This window comes from Hemiscyllium ocellatum, chromosome 37 (genome assembly GCF_020745735.1).
Source record: "Hemiscyllium ocellatum isolate sHemOce1 chromosome 37, sHemOce1.pat.X.cur, whole genome shotgun sequence".
Taxonomy (NCBI): domain Eukaryota; kingdom Metazoa; phylum Chordata; class Chondrichthyes; order Orectolobiformes; family Hemiscylliidae; genus Hemiscyllium; species Hemiscyllium ocellatum.
Window position 1 is genome coordinate 25,168,104 of NC_083437.1, and position 27,270 is coordinate 25,195,373.

Genomic DNA, 27,270 nt, shown 5'->3' on the forward strand with positions numbered 1-27,270 from the left:
CAGCAAGATCATTATTTGTAAGTTCATACGTTTTTACTCATAAAACAGAATGGACATGAGAAACTTTTTATTTAAATGGTGAGTTGTTGTGATCTGGATAGGGGACAGAAGCAGATTCATTTGGAGTATTAAAGAGTTAAGTAGAGGGGAAAGATATAAAAGAGACCTAAGGGGCAACTTTTTCACACAGAGGGTGATCCCTGTATGGAATGAGCTGCCAGAGGAGGTGGTGGAGGCTAGTACAATAACAACATTGAAAAGGCATCTGGATGGGTATATGAATAGGAAGGGTTTGGAGGGATATGGGCTAGGTGCTGGCAGGTAAGACTAGACTGGGTTGGGATATCTGGTCGGCATGGATGGGTTGGACCCAAGGGTCTGTTTCCGTGCTGTACATCTCTATGACTCTATACTTGAAGGGAAAATATTCCTATGGAGGAGGAAAGAACAGGACCGTGAGATTAATTTGTATAAATCCACCATTCAAGGTTATTCACTCACAGAGCAGTAAGATTTTGAAACTTATTGGTGAATTGAATAGGATAGATGCATTTAAAGAGACGCCAAAAAAAACAGAAAGGAGTAGGGAATATGATGAAATGGTAAAATGAAGAGGGGAGAATGAACATTTGTGTTAATCATCAACACGGACATAATTCCACTGGATCTGATGTTTTATTTGTGTTGTACATCTGTATCTATAAATACATAATTAGAATCACTATTGTTTGCTTTGCTGTTTCCCTGACCATAAATGCCCCAGATTCATCTGATGTCCGTCACATGACCTGATCTTCCCTACAGTGAAGAATGGCAATCGCCTGTATACTATTTTCTGTATACCTTTACTATTTTATACAATTTCTGTATACCATTTTCTCTCCTGTTTGGTATTTTATTTCATCGATTTCTGTGTCACACACATTTATATTAAAATTGCAGCCAGTTCTTTCAATTGATAACCCTGTTGGTTTGATTCTTGTGTCATAACTTCCTGTCTTTTCTGTTCTCTTTAGATTTTCAATTCCCAGTTACCCATCCTCAATTAGCATCTTACTTGCTGTGATTTCAATTGCTTTCGGTCAGTATTCTCGATATGTTTGTAACTATTTGAGTGGTGTTCTTTTTCCTGGGATTTTTTTTGGCCGCTCAATTTAAATTTTAAGATTGTGTCTCCTTGCTCTGAATTCCCTTACTCGAAGGAAAAGTCAACCCCATCTATAAAATTTTCCCACAGATATTTTAAACGTGGACTCACCAGCCTCCAATCTCCTTACCCTCATAAACTATAATCCAACGAGCCCTCCATAACTTCCACTGATGTTGCATTTTCTCGTTTTTTGAACTTCCGGATTGAAGAAGTGTCTCATTAACTTTTTATTGATTTGATTACGCAGATCTCTGAATTCCTACGTTCAACTATCCCGTTCACTCTTATTCTCTGTTAATACATATGCAATTTTACACGTTGTTACGTTAAATTGCAACTGCCACCCGTTATTCACTCCTGGTCTATCAACCTCACGATCTTCTTTCCACCATTCTCACTTTTTCCAGATAAGTTTCTTGGATTTGCTCCTCTTCATTCCTAAAACACGCTAAGAATATATTTCTCACAGGGTTACCTGGGAGATGTCATTTGTGATACCCAAATCTTAGAATGATCTTTTGCTACCATGATGCTGCCTCCAGTTTCATTGCATCGGTTGAACAGGTCCAAACCTCTTCACATGTACCCAACATCCTCTCATCTCCCCCTCCATCCACCTTTTCAGCAATTCAGGTTGGGCAAACAATTTATTAGATGTTCATGGTTCTCTGCCTCCAGTTTGTTTCTGTTTTTGTATTTGGTTGTCTGTACCTCTTGTTGCATTTCTTTATTCTTTCGCGTTGTGCCCGCCCCCACGTCTGCCGCTGACATCATTTTCCGGAGCGCGCCCCGGGAGCGCGGATCCTCAGCTCTGTCCCAGTCTCTAGGATATTGAATCTTCGGTGCTGTCAGGTTGTGGAAAGCGGTCACAGTCTGTGCTTCGTCCCCTGGAGATACACAGGTAGGAAGTGTCCTGACCGACGACAATGCTCAAACCCCAAAAGTCGCCCTTTTTAACATTATTCTGGGCGAGGCCGGTCTATTCACCTTATCGTACCTGCTGCCCATTTGCAAATAACTGTTTTAGAATTTTCATATGTTTGTGTTTACTCGAGCAGAGACAATAGCAGGTGGTTGTCAGAATGGAAGTCTCTGTGTGTATCTCTGTCTATCTCGAGTCGATGGATAGGAACCCAATTTATGTGTAAATCGTCTTCTGTCAAACTGAAAAAAAAGAGTCTAAGGTGTGTGTGTGTCGGAGGATGTGGGGAGCAATTCACATATATTATGTCACGCTGTGTGAGTACAATCTCCACCTATTGCTTTTCAATATTTGATTGCCGCTAACTTGTTCAGATTGGACAATATGTATGTAAAATATGTAAAGTGCCAGGCATTTAATATCCATTATTATAGGTGCAGAAGTTCTTACACTGTTTGAAACCTGGTGCTCTTTTTTTGTCTTTATTGGACACTGGAGGTAACTGGGTAGTTTGTATGATAGCTAGACTTCAGCGCTGCTTTGAACATTTGACCCAAACCCAAGGATGGGAATGAAGGTGATGCACATGTCTGGTGACACTTGGAGACACAATGCTTTGTGAATCTGACACGTAAGATATTCATGACAGGCACGAGGTTCAGTTTGTAGATAGGGTGTTCATTGAAAGTAATCGACTTATTAAGCGATCCCGGAGCATTTGGAATTGCGGTTGATACTTAGTAAAGATGCTGCAAATGTATCTTGGGTGGTGTTTGATGTTAGAGCAGATGGGAGATGAGAGAGTATCTCCATGGGGAGCTGCAGATGATTAACATTACCTCTGGGGCAGGAGAGATATCCGTTCAAGAATAAATACATTGAAGCTGAATAATTCCCTCAGAATACAAGTATCTTTTCCAACTGTTTACTTTATTGGCTTTTTGAATTGGGACACACTTATTTAGCCATGAAAGCAGTGATATAATGTTGTATTATTATTGTGTGCTGTGTATTTGCAAAGCCCCGTCTATGGTTCGTCGATCATCTTGACATGTGTCTTTTTCTTTGTCTAAGTTCCTCCGCCACACCTCTGAAGGCGTCTTTCTTAGTGGAGTGCAGTTCCGTGGACCGACCAAATTAGAAATGATTAGCCCAGACATTAAGTGTATACAGCATATTCACCACACTGAGATAAACACCAATCCAAATTCATACCTCATCCTTTAAACACCAACAGCATCCAGGGCAAATTGGTGTTCCAGATCAAATTTCCTGCCTATACGTCCTCGACAACCTGGGGTCACAAACTACCATGAACCACTTGGTTATAAACAGTTATGACTCATTCATTGTTTTACTGCAACAACTTTCTGACTCCCCAAAACTTCATACCATTCGCATGGCATGAAGCTTGAGTGTGCTGAAATACTCAAAGAATGCAACATTATCCAGGACAAAGGAATTAATTTCATTGGCACCATTCACCACCTGAAACATTCACTTTTTTCCACCACTAGCATAATGTAAATGCAGTGCATACCATTTATAAGATGCACAGCAGCACTTCTTCAGCATACCTTTGGCACAGTTTTGCCAAACATCCAACTTCTAAAAGGGCAAGGGCAACACACACATGAGAGCACCAGGTGTCGTTTCCACCTCCCTCCCCCCAGTCAAACATCATTTTGACTTGGAAATGTATCATCATTGCTTCGTCACAAGACAAATTCCTGGAACTTCTGACTTAACAACTATATGAATATATACCTACACCCTTCAAACTGCAATGGGCCTCCCCACCATTCAGTCATTGAATATATTTAAGGCTGAATTGGAAAGATTTTTAATCTAGAAGGAAGTCAATGGTAATGAGGGACAGACAAATGTAGTCAAAGTCACAAATTCAAATCAACCATGGTCTTTTTGAATATAACTGTTCAACAGTAAGTAACCAAAAGGTTACTCCTACTCCATTTCCTGATGGTCTTATATACAAAGATAATTCAGGATGGAATTAAATGCTCTACTTGCTGGCGTTGAGCAAATGTGCCCACATTGAGCAAATAAAAAACCTCACTTGCTGCAAAATAAATATTAAAGAACTGGAATTTATATACAATTAGCAATGTTTGAGAAGATTTGTAGCTCAAGTTGATGATAAGTATGTAAGTTAGCTTGCTGAGCTGGAAGGTTTGTTTTCAGACATTTCGTCACCATGACTAGATCATGTTAGCTAGCCATGGTCATGAAACATCTGAAAACAAACTTTCCTGCTCTGTGAGCTAATTTACATACTTATTTACTTACAATCTTAGACCATCCCAAAATGGTTCACAGTCAGTGAAGTACTTTCAACTGTAATGGCTATTGTAATACATAAAATAGATGAATGTTCAAGTGGGGAGGAAGTGGCATCGTGATAATGGCACTGGACTTGTAATTCAGAACCCTAGGCTAATGTTCTGGGTCATGAGATTGAAACCCACCATATGAGATGATGAAAGATGAATTCAAAAAACCCATTTGGTTCACTATTATCTTTTAGGGAAGAAAATCTCTCTTTTTACCCGGTCTGACCTATTTGAGACTTCAGATCCACAGCAATGCAGTTGACTCTTAATGGATTCTAGGAAATAAATGCTGGCCTAGCCAAAACAGACCACAAATCAGGATGATATGCTTTAGATACATGATGACTTCAAAGTTAATACATTATGCCCCATGTAAGTTTGTTTTACAAAAAAAACTGAGAAAAGGGTTTTCCATTTTGCTACAACCTTCAATCACACACACCTTCTGTGCCATTTATAGATTTAAAATCTAGTCTCTACATTTCCTCCAAGTGGGAGATAGATATAAGACAGAGAAGGGAGAAACGTGGCCATGAACATTGAGAGGGGAAAAAATTCATTCAAGAATCATTCATGGAGAGGCTGAAATGTGGAAAAGTTTGTTTCTCTGTTCTGGTGTGAAGGCAGGTACAAGACCCACACTGAATTAGGAGTATTTTTTTAAAAAAAATAATTTTTCACCATTTGTGTCTTAATGGCATGAAAATGTTAATTAGTTATTGAGATTTTCATTGAAATTTTAAAATCAGTAAACTCAGACATAGTATTTGATGCTACATCTTATTCCTTTCCAATCCTGCCTTTACTCTTCACAAGAGTTGGCACAGAATTAATGATGCCAAGGGTGTCCTTTTGTGCTGTAATATTCAATAATTCTCACTCAAGCTTCTATCTCAGCCCTGGACAAACTAGTTTTGGACTTTGCTTTACATCAGTTTTGAACTTTTGCGTTTAGAGCATGTTCTAAATGGAATGGAAAAATGTGCCTAATGTTAAATGTTACACTTCACTGAGCACAGCTGACTGAGCAGCTTAGAGTGTCCTGTAAATATCACAAGCATGACATGACATGATAACAGCAAAGATAAAGGATTGCAAGTCATTTTGACAATTTATTTCTATAGTCTCATTAGTTTCCTGAAAACGCCATCTATTCCTGAGGAATGGAATTCACCAGGAGGCATTGCACAATAACTTTAATGTAGTCCAGAGATCCTGAGACACATTGAAATGCTTCTGCAATCATTTTGACTGATATAGGCTGAACTTAAGCAGTTCAATAATTGAATCCCAAACCTTGTCTTGTAACTGGGTAGTTATGCATAACTTTTATGGTCTGAACAATTGGGGGAAGTTTTGATTGATCTTGGTATACGTTAAAGAAAGTTCAATGGTAATTAATCTGCTCCTAACAGTTGCACAGAATATGACTTTGTTGCTGCAGCTGAACTCAAATTCTCTGTCTCACCTCACATATTTCTTCTTCAGATTAATCGCATGAAGAAAATGGCTCACTGGTACTTCATGTCTCCTTTCCTCTTCCTCTTGGTTTTTGATGGTCTAAACCATGTCTGTGCTTTGGAGGCTGGAACCAGAGGAAGGAAAAGTACATTGCAGCCACTAGACAGCAGCAATAATCTGAAGAGACATGAGTCCTGGCCAGATCCTCTCAGATCTGGCCGCAAACATGGCATACAGAGGAAGGACAAGACCAACACCATGGTAACCAAAGTATTGGAGACGGACAGACCAGATGAGGACAGTGTGGGATTGGAGAGTCTGACTCCAGTGCGAGTGGAGACAGACAGTCTGGAAAGAACAGCAGTAATGCCACAGGAGAGAGTTACGGGCCAGAAAGGTCAATTTTATCCTCAAGAGCCAGAATATTATCCAGCAGGAGAGTCTGCAAATAAAGGGAGAAAGCACAATAGAGACCATAAGAAACCAAATCGGAGAGAGCGAGCCCGACACAGTAAGGGTAAGAAGAGCTTTGGAAACCTCATGAAAAGCATTTTATAATATTTTTCACAACCAGAAACAATAGCTTAACATGGAAGTAACCAGGTTAAGCTATCCATAAATGTGTCATTTAAATTAAAGTAATCAGATAAAGTTATAGAAAATCCAACTATACCAACAATAACTCTGTGTTTGTAATTTTGATTTCAGTTTATTAAGTAGGATTTTAAATTAATATCAAGCTCAGTAAACATAGAAGCTTGTGTGAAATTGCTTTCCAAAATTTGATTACTTTACAAGGTTTCTATCTTATCATGTTCCAATTGCTCAGTTTGTACATGTAACACATTCCATAAACTCTAGTTGTCCCAAAACTCTGCTTCCCACACATTATTCTACAGAGAAAAAAAACATTCAGCCATCTTCTCCCCTAACATTTCCATTTTAAATTTGCGTAATTATGTTTGAACACTTTTGTGGCATTTTCTGTCCCTGTATCTGAAATCTCCCTTTTTTAAATTCTTTACACCTTTCTCCTACATTAAAAAGACCATGTAAATGCAAGTTATGTGTCTCTTTTTTTTAAATTCCTTCTGGCATATACAGTAAAAGTCTCTTGTGTCTTTGTCTTCCTCTCATATTGCCCCTCTCTCTCTCCATGACTCCTCACCTTTGCATAGTTTCCTCAATGTGTCTTCTTACTGTCTCTATCACTCACTCTCATCTTTTCCCTTAGCTCTATGCTTTGCCCATTATTTTTGCTTCCCAAATATCTATTTTCTGCTGTTGCATTTATCTTTTTTATCTCCCTTTCCTCCTCTTCTTCCCTTGTCATTCTCTATTACTCTCTTCCATTTTCTGAATCTTGCTTAATGCTTTCCTGCAGATCATGTGTTAAGTATATTGTTTTGATTTCCAATTTAGATTATCATTGTATGAGACAAATACAATTTTGCTATTTCATCAGATACAACAGTCTGTATTGTGTGCCTCTACACTCTCTTCAGCAGGTGTTTTCTCTATACCTTCCCCATCTCTGTTTAGAAGCTGTTTGAATTTTGTCCACAATTCTTCCATCTCTGCCCAGGGTTGTTCATGGAAGTATATGTGGATTTTAAAATAAAAGTAAAGGTCAGGACAGTGATGGACTGAAACACTGTTGTCACGGGCAGGATGTAAGTGTTAATCACAAACTTGATGGTTTGTCAGAAGGACAATGGAAAACCTATCCTCACCAACAGCAGGGAAATCTGATAAAAGGGAGAAAACATTTGAGAGAAAAAAAGACAAATTAAAATTTAAAAATGTTCTCTCTGTGATATGATCTGAGCCTCACTTCTTTTTCAATGTATTTAATAATAAGTTGGTTTTACAAGGGATGTTGCAATGTCCTGACAAGGTCGACCCCTATGGTGTGAATTCAAAACCCAAAGCACAGAGTTCCATTTTTGATTCTAATATGGCACATCTGACTTGAGGAACTTCAAGTAAAGGACTTGAAGAGTGGTCAGCTGAGTTAATATAGGAAGTTTTTATTTTTTAATCACCTGTATTCGACCCTGTTATACGAAACAATATGGTATTTTCAGTACAGTCAGTTGGGGCCTTCAGTGCTGGAAGCCCCTCGTCACAGAACATCCAGCTGTTTCAAAGATTTTGTTCAGTCAGTGTGTAAACTGTATGGTACTGGCTTTCTGACCATAATTTGCAGATAATTATTCACAAAAGAAGTTGCCTCCAATGCTTCTGGAAATTAGCAGCATATAAATTGCAGAAGCAAGAAGTTGCCCTGCAATATCCTTTCAAAGTGTATTGAGGACACCAATAGATTGTTCAAATCTACAGGTTTCATATAAACTCAAAGTTCTCTCAATATGTAGTAGGGAATAGTGAAAGGGAGTCAGCCTTTTCTTTTGATACACTTTGTACCTGGAACAATATATTTTTCATGACAAATGTAGTTTACGTGGGTTAGTCTGTTAGATCTTTAAAGATAACATCAAACATTCAACATATTCTCTGCTAAAATTGCTGACTTTAATTAAAGGGATGTTAAATAGCAAAGGATACAAAGGTGGGTGTTCTCACTTCATTTCAGGCCATCCTGTGCAAGAACAATATGTATAGAGTATCTAGTTAGCTAATAATTGACTGAGCTGGTGATGAGGGAATAGAGATTCTAGCAAAACAGTGTCATGCAAGGGTTGCTGTTGTCCTTAAAGAGGGTAAGTTTTTATTTTCTTGTGAATCACATATATTACTAAAACCACAAATGTCAAATTCTAAGAAACACTGCAAAGAAAGGCAAATTTTGGTGTGTACCTAGAGGTGAGGATTGCTCTATTTAGTCTGACTGTTAACAACATGTTCGTTGATGTTTGACTGGAGTGTGGGATCACATTTTTGGATGGTGGAGAAGGGAACCACACTGTTTGGTTAAAGTGGAGGATTATGTTTGTTGCATGGAAGTAGCTTAGAGTACCAATTCTCCCCATGGTACAGAAGAGGTTTGTTGGAATCAGATACCGTATCAAGATAAATTTATTCTTCTAAATTATCACTATTGGAGAGTAGCAAGCCTGATACTAATCAAAACTTGAACTTGCAAACAAAGTGTGAAGACAAACATTTCATCTTTCTTTTCTATGTGTTACACATGGTTAGTAATTCTTAGGACTAAAATAGTTCATAATTCCTAGGACTAAAGGGATCAAAGGGTATAGAAAGGAAGTGGGAACAGGGTATTGAGTTGGATAATCATATTGAATAACAGAGCATTTTCAAACGACCATATAGCCTACTCTGCTTCTATTTTCAATGTTTCAATAGACTTTATTGAAGAGAAGCTAAAGGTTGCAATTTTGACATGGGAATATTGAACCAACATTACTACAGGCATTACCGGATGGGGTGCTGTTGGGAATTTATCCATCATTTATATCTCTATGCCTTGCGCTTGTTTCCACAAGATTGTAAGTAATGTATTATCAGGATACTAACATCTGCCCTCTGAGATGAATGTAAAAGATGACATTGCACTATTTGAAGAACAGAGATGTTCTCTTTGGTGTCCTGGTCAATATTTATCGTCCAGTCAATATAATTAAAAAACTTGATATTCTTGATATTATCTCATTGGTCTCTATAAGACCTAGCTGTGCAAAAATTGGGCATTCATTTGTTATATTGGAATAGATCACACTTCTAATGTTCATTATTAACTGTACAGCAATATGGAATGCTACTGAAGTCATGAAATGTTCTTTCAAAATGCAGGTCTTTCTTTAAAAATATTGGTTTCATTACCACTGGAATTGATATCCTTAATTATTTTTTCCCTCACAAAATCAAGTAATGCTGTTAGAATTTCCAGAAATTTCAATATTCAGCATTTTGACATGTTTATCTGGAAATAGGAGAAAAAACATGACAAATGTAAAATGTTTATTGCAAATATGCACTGAAGGGACTGGAAAAAATATACAAAATTTTACAAGCAAATTTTGCAATAGCCATCTATGCAGATTCAAAACCGAACAATGGACAATCGTGCATTTAGGAAGTTTAGAACTAAGGTGAAGAGTAAATTCGTTGAAGACATTGGCAGAATGGTGCTATTTAATAGAGAACAAATATTCTCCAGTGAGGCAGCCCGAGGATGACCACTTTACGTTATGGTGAATCAGGTGCGTGAAGCGTAGAACCTAATCATTACTTTCTTCCTGGGTGGGCCTTTATGTAACCACGAGAGCCTCATAAAGGAGACTAAACATCCTGTCTGGATTTAGACTGTTATGTGGAATTTGACAAAAGATCCTGTTAAAAAAAAATGCAAATAAATGAGGAGTTAGTCGGACCTGGTGATGCCATAGATTACCAGTTAATGTTGAACAACTTTGAATAAGTTTTCCTTTCACTCCTCTCACTTTCTTTGGTTTATAGGGGTGGTCATTGGATACCCACATGGGGCCCAGTTATGTGGTGTACATGGAACATTCCTTGTTCCAGACCTACTCTAGCCCCCAGTCACAACGCTTTCTCTGGTACATCGATAACATAATCAGTGCTGGTTCCCTTTTACATCCAATATTGGAAAAGTTTATCTATTTCACTTGTAATTTCAACCCTGCTGTCACCTTGACCTTGTCCACTTCTGATCCCTCCCTTTCCATTTCTGGGGATAGGCTGGCCACCAATATCTATGACAAAAATCACTGACTCCCACAGTTATCTTGACTATACAACCTCTCATCTTGCTTCCTGAAAGGATTCTACTCCATTCTTCCAGATCCTCCACCTCCAATGATGCCAACTTTGACAAGTCCAGTGAAATATCCACTATCTTTCTCAAACAAGGATTCCCCACCACCATGGTTGGCAGGACCCTCAGCCATATCCAAACCATCTTCTGTAATTCAGCCTCACCCTGTTATTCCTCCCACAACTGTGATAGAGTCCCCTTCTTCCTCACCTTCCATACCACCTGCATCCACATCTAAAGGATCATTACACGCCATTTCAACCATCTCCAGCAGGATGCCGTCACCAGATACATGTTCCCCTCCCCTCCTTTGTCAGTCTTCTGCATGGACTGTTCTATCCAGAACACTTTGGTCCACTACTAACATCTTTGTACACACCATGGCACCTTTCTTTGCAGTCGCAGAAGGTCTTACAGCTGCCCGTTTACTTCCTCCCCTCTCTCTATCCAAGGGCCCAGAAACACCTCGCAGGGGAAACAGCAATTTATCTGTACCTCACTCAATCTAGTTTACTGTATTTGCTGCTCACAATGTTGTCTGCTCTACACTGGGGACATGAAGTGCAGACTGGGCAACTGCTTTGCAGAACACTACATTCTATCCACAGAAAAGACCCCGAGCTTCTGGTTGCCTGCCATTTCAACACACCACCATGTTCCCCAGTCAACATTTCTATCTCAGGTTTGCTGCAATGCTCCAGCGAAGCTCAGAGCAGGCTGGAAGAACAGCACCTCATTTTGGCTTGGGAACCTTGTGGTCATCTGGAGTCAATCTCAAGTTCAACAATTTTAGGGTTTGAGCGCCTTCTCCCATGTCCTTACTCCAAACCCCACACACCAGGCCTTGTCATTACATGAGCTGCTACTACAAACAACTCATTGTCAACCACGAATGGTCCCCATTATCAATTCTCCCAGGCTTACTTTACCCATTCCTCTGACTGCTGAACTGTTTTTCTCTCTCTCTATCTCTGAGCTCCATCATCACTCCTTCCCCACTCCACCTTTAGCATATCCACCAAACTTTTCCTTGCTCCAATCAGTTCTGAAGAAGGGTTAGTGGATCTGAAACGTTAACTCTACTTTCTCTCCACATATGCTGCCAGATCTGCTGAGTTTCTCCAACAATTTCTGTTTTTATATTAGTTAATGTTGTGTCTGTTCAAACTGGGCAAATGGCTGGGAATTTCATTGGGACATCTTTGGCCAGGAATGGCGTGTTGCATTTTGGAAAGACTAACAAACTGGAATTGGAGACTTTCTAAATATTTGAGATTACATATATAAGTGACAGTTGATCTCACTATTAAAGAGTGTAGTAGATGAAATCAGGAGTGCACTAATGTACTCAATCAGCACCTGTGTATGAAATATCACTGCTTTTGGCTGGTGTGCTTGGGGCTGGACAGTGGTGGATTGGCGGGTATGTGAGTATGGGGTAGGATCATGATTCCAATATATTCTCTCAAGTCCGGACACGGTTTTTAATGTTAAACCATTTGTAATGCCAAATGAAGGCAGTGTGTGTGGCAAATTAATTCATCAGTTCATTATTGCTTTGGCTTTCGCAGCAGTGAGCAATCGTGCCTCAAAGCGAGAGACAGAGTAATATCCAGTCAGGAGGTACAAGCTCAAAGGTACAAAATGTTCAGCAGTTTGCTCAACTCACTCAGCAAGTCCCTGTCACCCAGTCAGTCACTCTCACCCAGAAGATCCCACTTTATCATGTTGTCACCCAGCAGGTCCCTACCTGTCATTACAGTTCTCTGTCAGTCAGCAAGTCACCTTGTCATGCTGTAACCTAGAGACCGCGGATACCCAGCTTGTCTTTAACCCTATCAGCCAGTTTTTTCTAACTGCAGGTGGTCAATTTATACTAATAGCTATCCTTTCTCTGCAGGGAAACTGCCGGGCACTGAGTTAATCCCATTTTTAAAGGATCAAACGCAAAACAAGGAGACAGATGAACCTTCCACACTGCCCCTGCCAATGTCCAGCACCATTGTGACCAGTACATTGCTGACCACTATCACAACCGAGGAAGCACCTGCAACAAAGCCTAGAAGCACACGACAACAGGTAAACCGAATTGCACCAGGTCACAGTTACACCCTGAAGTCATCCTTCAGCAAATATTCCTCCCCTCAGGCGCTCAAGAATTAAAAAAAAGATGGAGCAAAGTGATGGTACTCACAGAAGGAGAGCATTGCATGAATATAACGAAACCTTTTGCCATCAGTGGCAGAAGATGCATAAAGGATCAGAGCTGGAAAAAAATATGGCTCATAATAGGTGTAGGAAATTGCTTGTAGAGTTGCTGTGTGGGCATTTATAAATACTTACATTATTGGGATTTGGATTTTAATTCAATACATTGTCATAGAGTCATTGTGTGGTGGGGTCATAGGTAGGTGAACAGGAATTAGAATCATGGCTATGTAGACAATACAAGGCAAGATACAAGAAATTGAATTTTGGAGGGTATTGATGCCAACAAAGGATAACTGAGTCTGGAGGTGCAAGAAGTTCAGGTAAAGGTTTTGGTCTAAGTGGAGGAGGTAAAAGCTACAGATCTTGCAGAGATAAAAGCTAAAAAAGTTGTTGTAGCTTATGATGTTACAATTGTAGACCATCTAGTGAAAACTGACAACTGTGTAAGAAGTAGTTGGAGAAAATGTCAAGGACTGAAGGTAGATAAGGAAATTCTGGCTCATTCACAATGAATGTTAGGAAAGCAATGATATTGAAATAATTGTTTTTGGTTCTCAACATATGACACTGGTATGGAGATGCCAGTGTTGGACTGGGGTGTATAAAATTAAAAATCACCATGGCAACGGATGAATGGGCACCGCACAACAATCAACAGACAGGAGCGTTCCCTCCCAGTTGGGAAACACTTCAGTGATCCAGGACATTCAACCTCGGACCTTCGGATGACCATCCTTCAAGGCGGTCTTTGGGACAGGCAGCGACGAAAAGTGGCCGAGCAGATACTGATAGCTAAGATCCGTACCCACAGGGAGGGCCTCAACCGGGACCTTGGGTTCATGTCACACTACAGGTGACCACCATTACACTATACACAGACACATGTATACACACACAGACATACAGACACACGTGTACACAGACATGCACACAGACACACTCCTACAGACATGCACACACCCACACATGCATCCTCTCACAGACTTAGACCACTTTACACTCACACACACATATGCACTCTCTCTGACACTCACAACCCCCCACCCCAGACACACACTCCCACACTCTCACATGCACCCTCTCACAGACTTAGACAGTTTCCACTCACACACACACACACATACACTCTCTCATACTCACAACCCCCCAACACAAAGACACACACACACACACAAACACACACACACGTGGGGTGAATTTGTACTTGCAGAGTTACATTGTACTTTGCTCAAAAACTGTATGAATCCATGTAAGACTCTGTTAACTCACTTTTTAGATTAGTATCAGTCTAAACATTATGGCACAGACAGGGAATACAGGGACCTAACACCTTCAACATATTATCTGGTTGACACCAATTGTTACAGTTAACCTGAGAATGTAATTTAAAAACAAAGTTCTGTGATTTACATATGAAAGAAGGGAAACTATCATCGTCATTCTAACAGATGAAAGACTCAACAAAGAATTAAGGTATTTTTCAATGTATAATTTCAGTTACATCACACTGTAAACTTTTGCTATAAATTCTGTGTCTTACAATTGTGTCTCCACAACCACCTGATGAAGGAGAAGTGCTCCGAAAGCTAGTGCTTCCAATTAAACCTGTTGGACTATAACCTGGTGTTGTGTGATTTTTAACCATATATTCTCAAGCCCCCAAGAGACACCCAGGTCCTTTCTCGGTGGTAATGCGTTGTTAGATTACTGTTGCCTAGATGGATTACTTTCAAATTCATTCATTTGCTGCTCTCCAATCTGATCTCTGTACTGTCTGCAAATTATTATTTATTCCAATCTAATTACTGTCATTCTCTTTGCTCTTCCATTATCACTCTATTGTATTGATCTCTGTTTCATATATTTTCCTTAATTTGTCTCTCAAATAATCTATGTTTGTTCATAATCCCCTACTTAAATGTCTGTCCTTCTGTTCCATTACTTCTGTGTCTTCTCTCCCCTTGTCTCTGACTTGTAGGTTGGAACAAGAACAGCTGCTGAGGTGAACCCCACCCTTGACATGACACTCTTTGATTGGACAGATTATGAAGACATGAAGCCAGATATTTGGCCATCAGCAAAGAGAAAAGGTAATGAATAAAAGGTACAAGCATTTGGGGTAGGGGAGATGGAGGCTATAGAATTCAGATGGAGGTGCATGTTGGCAGGGAGTTCAATTGCATGGAGTAGTGAGCATGAGGGAGATGGCAAGCACCAACCTTTGGGAAGGAAAATTAGCTTCAACGGTTTTAGAGGAAGAGAGTTTCAGTTTTCACTTTCCTTTGTGTGAAGAAGTATTTCCTATCATCACCTCTGAACAGACTACTTCTAATTTTAAGGTTATTCCCCCTTGTTCTGAACTCATTCCACCAGAGGCAATAGTTTACCACTAATTAACCCATCAAATCCTTTAATCATTTTAAGTACCTTAAATAAATAACACTTGATTTTCTCAAAAGAATTCAAACGTAGTCAATTCAATTTTGATTTGACTTATTGTCACATGTTCTGAGATACAATTGAAACTGTTGTTTTGCATGCTTATCAGACAAATCATACCTTACATAAGTACATCAGGATAATAAGACAATGCAGAATATAGTGTTATAGCTACAGAGAAGTTGCAGAAAAAGAGCAACTCTAATGTATAAGAGATCCATTCATAAGTCTGATAAGAGCAGGGAAGAAGCTGTTCTTAAATAAAAACGAAATGAACTGCAGATGCTGTAAATCAGAAACAAAAATAGAAATTGCTGGAAAAGCTCAGCAAATCTGGCAGCATCTGTGAAGAGAAATCAAAATAAGTATCTTGGGTTCAATGAAGAAGGTTCACTGGAGCCGAAACATTAACTTTGATTTCTCTGCATAGATGCTGTCGGATCTGCTGAGCTTTTCCAACATTATATGTTTTTGAAGCTTTTCTTAAACCTGTTGCTATGTATTTTCAAACTTATGTATTTTATGCCTGATGGAAGAAGATGGGAGTATAAGCAGAGTGGGATGGGTCTTTGATCATAATTTAACATTCTGGGCTTGGTATCATTCTGGTCAATCTGTGCTGTACTGTCTCCAAATTTACATGTATCCTTACTGAGGTGCAGTGCTCAGAATTAAATCCTGTATTTTTATAGGGATTTAAACAGAGCTCTGTATAACTGTTACAAATATTGTATTTGTATAGTAGCTTCCTTAAGATTTTGGCAATTTCCAATTTGTTGTTGTAATATATAGTATTTGTACATGGATTTCTAAAAATCCCTGCTCCACCACATTTCTAAACTTCCTGCCATTCAGAATACACTATGAATTATCTTTCCTGGATCCAAAGTGGTAACCTCACACTTCCTGATTCTGAATTTCATTGGCCATACAACCAAATGTCTGGTGCACTGACCTCTACACCACTGAAGTCAGACGTCAACTCAAGGACACCTCTTCCTACTATCCCCTCGACCATGACCCCACCCTCATTGCCAAACCATTATCTCCCTGACCTACAGAACCTCATCACCTCAGGAGATCTCCCACTCACAGCTTCCAACCTCATAGTCCGGGAACCCCGCACTGCCTGGTTCTACTTCCTTCCTAAGATCCACATGCCTGACCACCCTGGCCGACCCATTGTCTCAGTATGCTCCTGCCCCACTGAATTCATTTCTATCTACCTCGACACTGTCCTATTCCCCCCTAGTCCAGGAACTCCCCACATATGTTCAAGACACCACCCATGCCCTCCACCTCCTCCAAGACTTCCGTTTCCCTGGCTCCCAACGCCTCATCTTCACCATGGATATCCAGTCCCTCTACACCTCCATCCACCATCACCAGGGCCTCCAAGCCCTCCATTTCTTCCTCCCCCGACTTCCCCAACAGTACCCTTCCACCAACACTCTCATTCGTTTGGCCAAAATGATCATCACCCTTAACAATTTCTCCTTTGAATTCTCCCACTTCCTCCAGACCAAAGGGGTAGCCATGGGCACCCGTATGGGCCCCAGCTATGCCTGTCTCTTTGTTGGCTACGTAGAACAGTCCATCTTCCGTAATTACACCGGCACCACTCCCCACCTCTTCCTCCGCTACATTGATGACTGCATTGTCACCACCTCGTACTCCCGCGAGGAGGTTGAGCAATTCATCAACTTCACCAACATTTTCCACCCTGACCTTAAATTTACCTGGACCATCCCCTTCCTGGACCTCTCCATCTCCATTAATGACGATACCGATATTTTTTACAAACCCACCAACTCCCACAGCTACCTGAATTACACCTCTTCCCACCCTACCTCTTGCAAAAATGCCATCCTGCATTCCAAATTCCTCCACCTCCGCCGTATCTGCTCCCAGTTCCACCCCAGAACACACCAGATGGCCTCCTTCTTTAGAGATCGCAATTTCCCTTCCCACGTTGTTAAAGATGCCCTCCAACGCATCTCATCTACATTCCGCACCTCCACCCTCAGACCCCACCCCTCCAACCGTAACAAGGACAGAACGTCCCTGGTGCTCACCTCCCACCCTACCAACCTTTGCATAAACCAAATCATCCGGCAACATTTACGCCACCTCCAAACGGACCCCACCACCAGGGATATATTTCCCTTCCCACCCCTTTCCGCCTTCCGCAAAGACCGTTCCCTCCGTGACCACCTGGTCAGGTCCACGCCCCTCTACAACCCACCCTCTCGTCCTGGCACCTTCCCCTACCACCGCAGGAATTGCAAAACCTGTGCCCTCACCTCCATCCAAGGCCCTAAAGGAGCTTCCCATATCCATCAAAGTTTTACCTGCACATCCACCAATATCATTTATTGTATCCGATGCAGTCTCCTCTACATTGGAGAGACTGGAAGCCTCCTAGCAGAGCACTTCAGGGAACATCTCTGGGATACCCGCACCAATCAACCACACCGCCCTGTGGCCCAAGATTTCAACTCCCCCTTCCACTCTGCCGAGGACATGGAGGTCCTGGGCCTCCTTCACCGCCGCTTCCTCACCACCTGACGCCTGGAGGAAGAACGACTCATCTTCTGCCTCGGAACACTTCAACCCAAGGGCATCAATGTGGACTTCAACAGTTTCCTCATTTCCCCTTCTCCCACCTCACCTCAGTTCCAAACTTCCAACTCAGCACTGTCCCCATGACTCGTCCTACCTGCCTATCTTCTTTTCCATCTATCCACTCCATCCTCCTCCCTGAACTATCACCTTCATCCCCTCCCCCACTCACCCATTGTACTCTATGCTACTTTCTCCCCATCCCCACCCTCCTCTCATTTATTTCTCCAACCTTCAGGCACTCTGCCTGTATTCCTGATGAAGGGCTTTTGCCCGAAACGTCGATTTTACTGCTCCTCGGATGCTGCCTGAACTACTGTCCTTTTCCTGCACCACTAATCCAGAACCATTCCAATCAACCAAGTTTAGTTTTTTGAGAGTATGACAGTTGAGAATAAAAGCAACTTCTATGCACCTACTGAACTATTTTCCCTCCCAGAAATTGATATTTTTGCTCTATTTGTTCCTAGTAGACAAGCGTCGTAGCAAGAACCTGAGTAATGGGAACCTCACCTCAATGGCTGAAGTGGAACCATGTGATCATCACCTGGACTGCCTACCTGGTATATTCCTAATAATCCTGAGGCTTTAATCCATCACACAAACTTCTTTAATACCAAGCTTCTGGGACAGTCACCATTACAAGCAGAAGTCTGACTTTTGGGTGATCAATTGTTGCTCTGTCCATCTTTGGAATGTGACTCAGTGTCTTTTACTGGAAACGTAGAGAAAAAGAAAAGCTAAAAAAGAGAGTAGGTCTCGTAGGAAAGGATTAAACCACTGTGGGCTTGGATTGGGATCAAGTATGATTCAGTAACATGGCAACACTGGAGTTCCCTCTTCAACCTGTTGTCCATTGTTGTTCAGTGGATTAGTTAAGAGGGATATGACTGCAGAGTGGGTTGTGGATGTGATCTGATATTATTGTCACCAACATTGCTCTTTGTTGAAGTGACAGAGTGAAGAAAGAGAAAATGAAAAGACTTAGATTTCTAGAGCACCTTTCATGATGACAGATATCTAAAACATTTTTTGTAAAACATTTTACAAGCAATTATGTATGTTTGAAGTGAAGTCACTTTTGTGATGTAGGTAACTTGGCAGTCAATCTGTGCACAGCAAGATACTTCCAACATCAATGAGGAATGACTAGACAATCTGTTTTTGTGAAGTTAATTCCAGGGTAAATATTGGTGAAAGTTCCAGACATAAACTCCCCTGTGCTTCAAAGCATGCAGTGAGAGCTTTTGGAGAAAATCTGCAGTAAGCTGCAATGCAACGGGACTTGGGGATATTGTACACGAAACACAAGAGCGAGCACACTGGTACAAGCAGATAATCGGGAAGGTTACTGAAATGTTGGCCTTTATTTCAATGAGGTTAGCGTACTAGAGGAAAGGAAATCTAAGTGTAACTGTACAATATACTAATGAGACTGTTTTTGGAATACTATGAATAGTTTTGATCCTCTTGTTTAAGGAAAAGTATAATTTAATGGGAGGCAGTTCAGCGAAGGTTCATGAGGACGATCCCCAGCATGAAGGGAATGTCTTATGAGGAAAGTCCGAAGATGTTTAATTCAGATAAATGTGAGGTGCTGCATTTTGGGAAAGCAAATCTTAACAGGATTTATACATTTAATGGTAAGGTCCTAGGGAGTGTTGCTAAACAAAAAGACCTTGGAGTGCAGGTTCATAGCTCCTTGAAAGTGGACTCGCAGATAGATAGGATGGTGAAGAAAGCGTTTGGTATGCTTTCCTTTATCGGTCAGCGTACTGAGTACAGGACATTGGTTAGACCGCTGTTGGAATATTGCATGCAATTCTGGTCTCCTTCCTATCAGAAAGATATTCTGAAACTTGAAAGGGTTCAGAAAAGATTTACAAGGATGTTGCCAGGGTTAGAGGATTTGAGCTATGGGGAGAGTCTGAACAGGCTGGGGCTATTTTCCCTGGAGCATCGGAGGTTGAGGGGTGACCTTATAGAGGTTTACAAAATCATGAGGGGCATGGATAGGATAAATAGACAAAGTCTTTTCCCTGGGGTGGGGGAGTCCAGACCTAGAGGCCATAGGTTTAGGGTGAGAGGGGAAAGATACAAAAGAGACCTAAGGGGCAACTTTTTCACGCAGAGGGTGGTACACGTATGGAATGAGCTGCTAGAGGAAGGGGTGGAGACTAGTACAATTGCAACATTGAAAAGACATTTGGATTGGTATATAATTTAGATTAGATTAGATTAAGATTACTTACAGTGTGGAAACAGGCCCTTTGGCCCAACAGGTCAATACCGACCCGCCGAAGCACAACCCACCCAGACCCATTCCCCTACACCTAACATGACAGGCAATTTAGCCAGGTCAATTCACCTAACCTGCACATTTTTGGATTGTGGGAAGAAACCGGAGCACCTGGAGGAAACCCACGCAAACACAGGGAGAATGTGCAAACTCAACATAGATTCACCTGAGGCGGGAATTGAACCCGGGTCTCTGGCACTGTGAGGCAGCACTGCTAACCACTGTGTCACCATGCCACTCAAAATGAATATGAAGGGTTTAGAAGGATATGGGCCAAGTGCTGGCAGGTGGAACTAGATTGGGTTCGGATATCTGGTCGGCATGGATGGGTTGGACCAAAGGGTCTGTTTCCATGCTGTATATCTCTATGACTCTATGTTGGGAATCTACTCACTGGAGTACAGATGATCTCAAAACATACAGGATTCCTAAAGGGCTTGACAGGGTAAATGCTGAGAGGATGTTTTCCCTCATGGGGAAAGTCTAGGACCAGAGAGCAGTGACTCAGTATAAAGCGATGCTGATTTAAGACTGAGATGAAGAGGAATTTCTTGTTTCAGAGGGTTAGGAGTCTTTGCAATTTTTTGTCACAGACAGTTGTGGGGGCAGAATCCTTGGGTATATTTAAGGCTAAGATAGATAGATTCTTGAACAGTTGGAGAATTAAGGGTTATGGGGAAAATGCGGGAAATTGGACATGAGGAATGATCAGCTATGATCCTATTGAATGGTGGAGCAGCTTCGAGGGCTGAACAGCTTACTCCTGTTCCTCTTTCTTTTGGTCTTAAAGTCTTTCACAACCTCCTGAAGGGGAGATAAGGCCTTGGTTTAATTTCTTATTTAATCATTGGTGCCTCAAACAGTGCCTTGCTGTACTGAGGTGTTAGTTTTGATTTTTGTGCATATTTTGAATCCATATTGTTTTGACCCAGGAGCAAGCTTCTTTGCTAAGGTGACAGAGAAAGTGAAAAAAAGAGACAAAGCAAGAAGCTTTGACTAACAGTGACTTGTCTCAGTTATAGCCTATTTGCCTCTGATTCAAGATGAATTGCAAAGATTTGAGTATGTAATCTGAGATGCAGATGTGCTGCACTGGCAGAGGTCCCATTTTTTTTCAAATGGAATGTTAAATTGAGTTAACCGGCTATCAAGGTTCAATGTAAAAGATCCTTCAGCACTATTGAAGAAATAGAAATCTCCTGGTCAATATCAATCCCTCAACAAAACCTAAGAGATTCTGGTGAGTTTCTGACAAAGGGTCAATGGACATGAAATATTAAAATTATATTCCTCTCCACAGATGCTGCCAGATGTGCTGAGTTTCTCCAGCACTTTGTGTTCCTTGGCTATTTTTGCACTGTAGAACCTTCTGAAGCATATATCTGCCTCTGCTGCAGGAAGGATATTTTGAAACTTGAGAGGTTCCAGAAAAGATTTACAAGGATGTTGCTAGGTTGGAGGGTTTGAGTCATAGGGAGAAGCTGAATAGGCTGGGGCTATTTTCTCTGGAGCATCAGACACTGACAGGTGACCTTAGAGAAGGTTATAGAATCATGATGGACACAAATAGGCAAGGTCTTTACCATGGTAGAGGAGTCCAAAACTGGAGGGCATACGTTTAAGGTGGAGGGGAAAGATTTAAAACAGTTTTGAAGGGCAGCTTTTTCACACACAACATAGTGCATGTATGGAATGAGCTGCTGGAGGAAGTGGTGGCGGTTGGTATAATTACAACATATAAAAGGCATCTGGATGGGTACATGAATGGGAAGGGTTCAGAGGGATATGTGCCAAATGCTAGAAATGGGACTAGATTAATTTAAGATGTCTGTTCAGCATGGTCAAGTTGGACTGAAGGGTCTGTTTCCACGCTGTACAGCACTATGACTCTATAATGTTTCATATATTACATCAGTGAAGCCATTTCAAAATACTTCATTGACTGAAAAGAACATTAAGTCCTGAGGTTGTGAAAAAGTGACATAAATATGCATTGCTTCTTTCTAAATGTGATTTGAGCAATGATTACATTGGAGTTAAACTCTACAGTACTCTTGCACAGTTATCATCCAGAAGCCTGAAGGAGTTAATCTGATTGCTTGTTATTGCTGTGATTACTTAATCTCATGACTATTCAGTGCAAGTTTCAGTCTGAATAACTCCCCACTGCAAAGCCCCCAATCCCCCCACTCCCCCCACCCCCAACCCCCAACCCCCAACCCCCAACCCCCAACATCAACCTTTCAGACTCGGTGCAGTTAATTTAACAGAAAGAGAAATCCAGTGGGAGACTCATTAACATTGGTTGTTGAACACAATAATCTAATCGTTCAGGGAGCAGAGAAGGATTAACTGTCATACGAACATACATTGTCATTGCTGCAGGCAGTGAAACATTGGCACCTCAGAGCTACCAAGTGAAGTGGAGAACAAAAGAAAACTGGATGGTGTCCTGTTGTGCTGTGTGTCTGATGCACATTCTCTGTCCTGCTGCCATCTCTCCACAGCTGCTGCATAATCACTGGAGGCAGTGACTGAAACAATTATAAAACACATACCACATGCCTATCTTGTGATTATCTATACGATCCCTGATGTCAAGTGACTTAGAGATGGTTTGTTTGGGAAGCAGGGACTGGAAAAGCTTAATAGCCTTTCCTTGCTTTGTAGTTTATGAATCAAAGGGTAGCCAAGAATAGGAATTAGAACTGCAGAATTCACCCAGTTCAATACATCTCATCAGGGAAGCAAAGAAATATGATGAATGAACATATGGCCTTCCTCGTACTAAAAGGAATTGAAACATACATTAAATAAAAATAAAGTATTCAGAAAAAGATTCATTGTATTTGATAGTGCAGATTTTCATTGATACCTCTTCAGTGTAGGAATTCAACTCCTTGTCCAGACCAAACATACTGGCACAAAATCAGGGCAAAATTCCCAATTCTGCATATCGCAGAATATATTATACAGATAACCGGGTTCAATTCCCGCCTCAGGCAACTGTCTGTGTGGAGTTTGCACATTCTTCCCGTGTCTGCGTGGCTTTCCTCCGGGTGCTCCAGTTTCCTCCCACAATCCAAAAATGTGCAGGTCAAGTGAATTGGCCATGCTAAATTGCTCGTAGTGTTAGGTGAAGGGGTAAATGTAGTGGAATGGGTCTGGGTGGGTTACTCTTCGGAGGATCGGTGTGGACTTGTTGAGCTGAAGGGCCTGTTTCTACACTGTAGGGAATCTAATCTAATCATATTGCTCCCTTCAGACTTGGAAGCAAAGCAAGTTATGCACAACTATTTCCCCATATGGAGCAATTTTAACACAGTAATTGCATTTCATGTCTGTGTAATGAAGCAAAATTTGACACCTAGTGACAGGAGATATCAGATTAGATGTCAAAAACTGTTTCTAAAGTGATGGGTTTTAAGGTTCATCTCAATGAAGATAAGAGAGGTGAAGAGGTTTACAGAGGAACATTCAAAGCTCAAGGCTTGATGAGCTGAAGGCAGACCTGCAATAATGGAGGGAGCAGGGAATATACAAGAGATCAGAAATGGAGGAACACAAGGATCATAGGGGTCTTTTACAATGATAGGTGGTTATGAAAAACAGACAGGAAAATATGGAGGAATTTCATGCGATTTTAACATCAAAAAAGCAATGATTTTAATATTGAAACACTATTGGATCTGGAGCTTACATATTGCATCAAGCACAGAGTGATGGGCAAACCAGAACTGATGTGAGTTAGGAAGTGAATAACAAAGTTGTTAATGAGTTGAAGAATATGGAAAGTGGAAGTTGAAAGAAGGCGTGAGGGTGCTGAATAGCAAAATTTAGATATCATAAACGCAGTGATGATTTTTTTCAATAGCTAACAGTCTGAAGCAGGGGCACAGTTTTGAGTTTTGCTAAATAAAGTAGGCTGTTTTCCGAAATAGAAAGGTTGCTAACAGGCTGATTCAGCCTCAGACAACCAACAGGGTGAAGTTGCTGGTAACGGAATGGGGCTTTTGGAGAGACCAAAGGCAATTCTATTCTATAGATACAGTATTTAACTTTGGGAAATGTCTGCTCATCCAGAACTGGATGTATGTGCATTGTCTTTGCACTGACTACCTACGTGAGAATTGGCTGTGCCTTTCTCTTTGCGTTGTCCATTCTGGGCGGTGTCTGGTCCACATTATCTCTACTAGTTGCGATAATTCGTGTCAAAATCACATAGCACATGAATTTAGTGCGATATTTGTGTTTGTTTCCCACAGGTTGGTGTTGTGACCTCCGGCAGCACGTCTGCAAAGCGCACAACCGCGGCCTCAACAACAAGTGCTATGATGATTGTATGTGTGCGGAAGGTGGGTGCACTCTGGCTCAAGTTTAACCATAGTCGTCTAGGTTTGAGCACTGGCGATCAATCCCAAGGATTTAATCTCCCCTCTCACTCATTGACTTCTCACCCGGTTCCCAATAGTGTGAATCAAGGTCAATTTCAGTCCTGAAATTGAAAGGTCACCGTTTTAAAGGTACCCTGGCTCAAATCTCAGTATTGTTGAAGGCACGTGTTGGTTCTCGAACAAGCTACTCTTCCTTAGTAAAAACAAAAGAATTGCGGATGCTGGAAATCAGAAAAAAAATTGCTGTAAAAGCTCAGCAGATCTGGAGCATCTGTGGAGAAAAAGCAGAGTTAAAGTGAACGTTAAAGCTACTCCTACGGTAAGGTTGTGATTTGGCTCTATTACAAACTGAAAGTGTGGATTGTTCGTATCAGAATGGTAGAGGAGAAAGCAGCTCAGTCTTGTAAGAAGTGAAGTTAGCAATTGAGCCGGGTCCTGTCAAGTGAGTGGTCAGGACTGAGCCCACTCTTCTGTCTTCATCAGGTCTTCGCTGTTATGCCAAGTTCCATCGGAATCGGAGAGTGACCCGCAGGCGAGGACGCTGTGTGGAACCGGATTCAGTTGACATCGATCACGGATCGTTTATTACGGTCTGAGCAGACTTCATTAAAAGTCCAGTTGTTTCGACCCCCACAACCGGTCAATTCTCAACTCCAACAACAACAGTGAAAATCTTGATGGCGCCAAGAATGCATGTAACTGCACTGATAGACGATGCCAAGTTGGCGCCGTCTGGAATAAGGTCCTTGCAATCACTTAGTCAAGTCCGACACAATCATTCCCATTTACACCCTACACTCTAAAAACATAATCCATCAAATCCCACCAATACCCAGAATCCACTACCCAACTACGATAATTTAATCCCCTACTGGTTTATATCGTCCAGTCGACTCATTTGTTATTTGAGAATGTCCTGCGTCTCGTAGACACAATAAAGTTACATTTGTAATATAAGTACCGTACTTTTATAAATAGATTTGAATGTTATTTAACAATAAAACCTTGTCTATAAGGGTTTGTTGTTATCCTCCTTATGACTTTTTATTTTCAATGAATCTCTCTACAGTTCTCCAGACAACCTCCCACCAGGTGTTACCCTTCTCTTTAAAAGTCGTCACTGTTCCCATCGTCATTCTCTTGAAACCAGACGTCACAATGTCCTTTTGCTCTAACCTTATTATTGATTGTTAATTTAATGTCTTAAGACAAATCTGTAGTATTTCGCCACCTTTTTTGAATATAATTTAAACTCACAATAGAACCAGACTTTTAAAACAATTTAGGATCCTGCAGTCTAAAGCTGTGAACAACTACTGTATAATAATTGAATTCTGTATAATTAATCAATTTGAAATTTCTCATTTGACTTTTACTGAGCTACATCTCAGAAGGTGCTGGTACTTTGCCCAAGTGACTATTACTCGTGTCTGAGTCTAGAAGTGAATATTGGTAAATTATTTGTGGACTATTTGAATATGAAGGACAACAAAAGCTCAGTACTTTTCTCACCTAATAACCTAATGTATATCCAGGAGTGTCACTGGATAATGAGAAGAAACTGGAAAACTACATCTGGATGGGTATGTGAGTAGGAAGCGTTTACAGGGATTTTGGGCCAAGTGCTGGTAAATGGGACTAGGTTAGGTTAGGATCTCTGGTCGGCATGGACGAGTTGAACCGAAGAGTCTGTTTACATGCTGTACATCTCTGTGACTCTATCATTGATGTTATACAGATCTGTAGAAGCTTTACCATTACATCGAGTGAATAGGTGATCCTTTGGATGCACTGGATCTTTACTGCTTTCAGAGCATTATTGTCATTTTGACAAAATATTCTTATAATTAATTACTTTTTTTCCAGCAATATTCTCCAAATAATTTTAAAGCTTTGTGTTGTAAGAAGTAAAGGTGGAAATGGGATTAGAAAGTACTAAAACCACTCAGCTGGTCAGTCATCAAAAGTGGAAAGAACAGAGATTCATTGTTTTGAGTAAAGGTATTTCAGATGCACAACTGTTTCTGCAATATTTTACTTCTCGTGTAATGTTAAAACTCAGCCTTTCAAATCGAGTCCTCTGACTCAGGTATAGACAGGCAAAGGTGAAGCTCTTACATTTTTGTATTAAGACAGTCCAATTTAAATATTGCAGTAAAGGTCAGGGGTTGTGCTTTGAGAATCTCTACTTTGAATAACCATAAAACAGAGAATTTTCAACTTTTTTTATAGATACATTGTTTGTCACATTGTTATTGTTATTAGTCATTGTGGCAACCATCTGACTTGAGCATATATTGCTGTTTTTCATCATTGTTGGGTCAAAATCTTGGAAAGTTGCACCCAACAACATCATATGAGTATTCTCATGACACAGATGGTAATGATTCAGGAGGGCGAATTACCATCACCATCTAAAGGACATTTAGTGATGGGCTATAGATGCTGGTCTTGCCAGCAATGCTATATCTCAAAAAGAAATGTAGAGTCTTTGCAGATTGTTTGTCATATTGTTATAGTTGCATTGTCTGTTATGGTTACATTTCATGTTGTGCTGCATGTGAATTTATAGCAATGGAATGCATGACAAAAGGATGATTATGTTTCAGATTTTGCACTTTTTAAAATTTAATTTCAATATTAGTCTACAAGAAACAAACAA

General features: G+C 40.7%; 1 protein-coding gene across 4 annotated transcripts; it reads left to right on the plus strand.

Moving 5' to 3' along the window:
- Positions 1-1,953: 1,953 nt before the first annotated feature.
- draxinb (dorsal inhibitory axon guidance protein b) lies at positions 1,954-25,565 on the plus strand. 4 transcript variants are annotated; one of them, XM_060852011.1, is made up of 8 exons: positions 1,954-2,051; positions 2,209-2,389; positions 5,912-6,401; positions 12,544-12,722; positions 14,833-14,944; positions 18,386-18,478; positions 24,480-24,569; positions 25,092-25,565. In XM_060852011.1, the coding sequence occupies exons 2-8, from the start codon at positions 2,291-2,293 to the stop codon at positions 25,202-25,204; spliced, it is 1,176 nt and encodes a 391-aa protein (XP_060707994.1). In that variant the 5' UTR covers positions 1,954-2,051; positions 2,209-2,290; the 3' UTR covers positions 25,205-25,565. The 4 variants fall into 4 exon arrangements, with proteins under 4 accessions (XP_060707994.1, XP_060707995.1, XP_060707997.1 ...); XM_060852012.1 differs by having other exon boundaries at positions 18,389-18,478; XM_060852014.1 differs by having other exon boundaries at positions 2,209-2,334.
- The last annotated feature ends 1,705 nt before the right edge of the window (positions 25,566-27,270 follow it).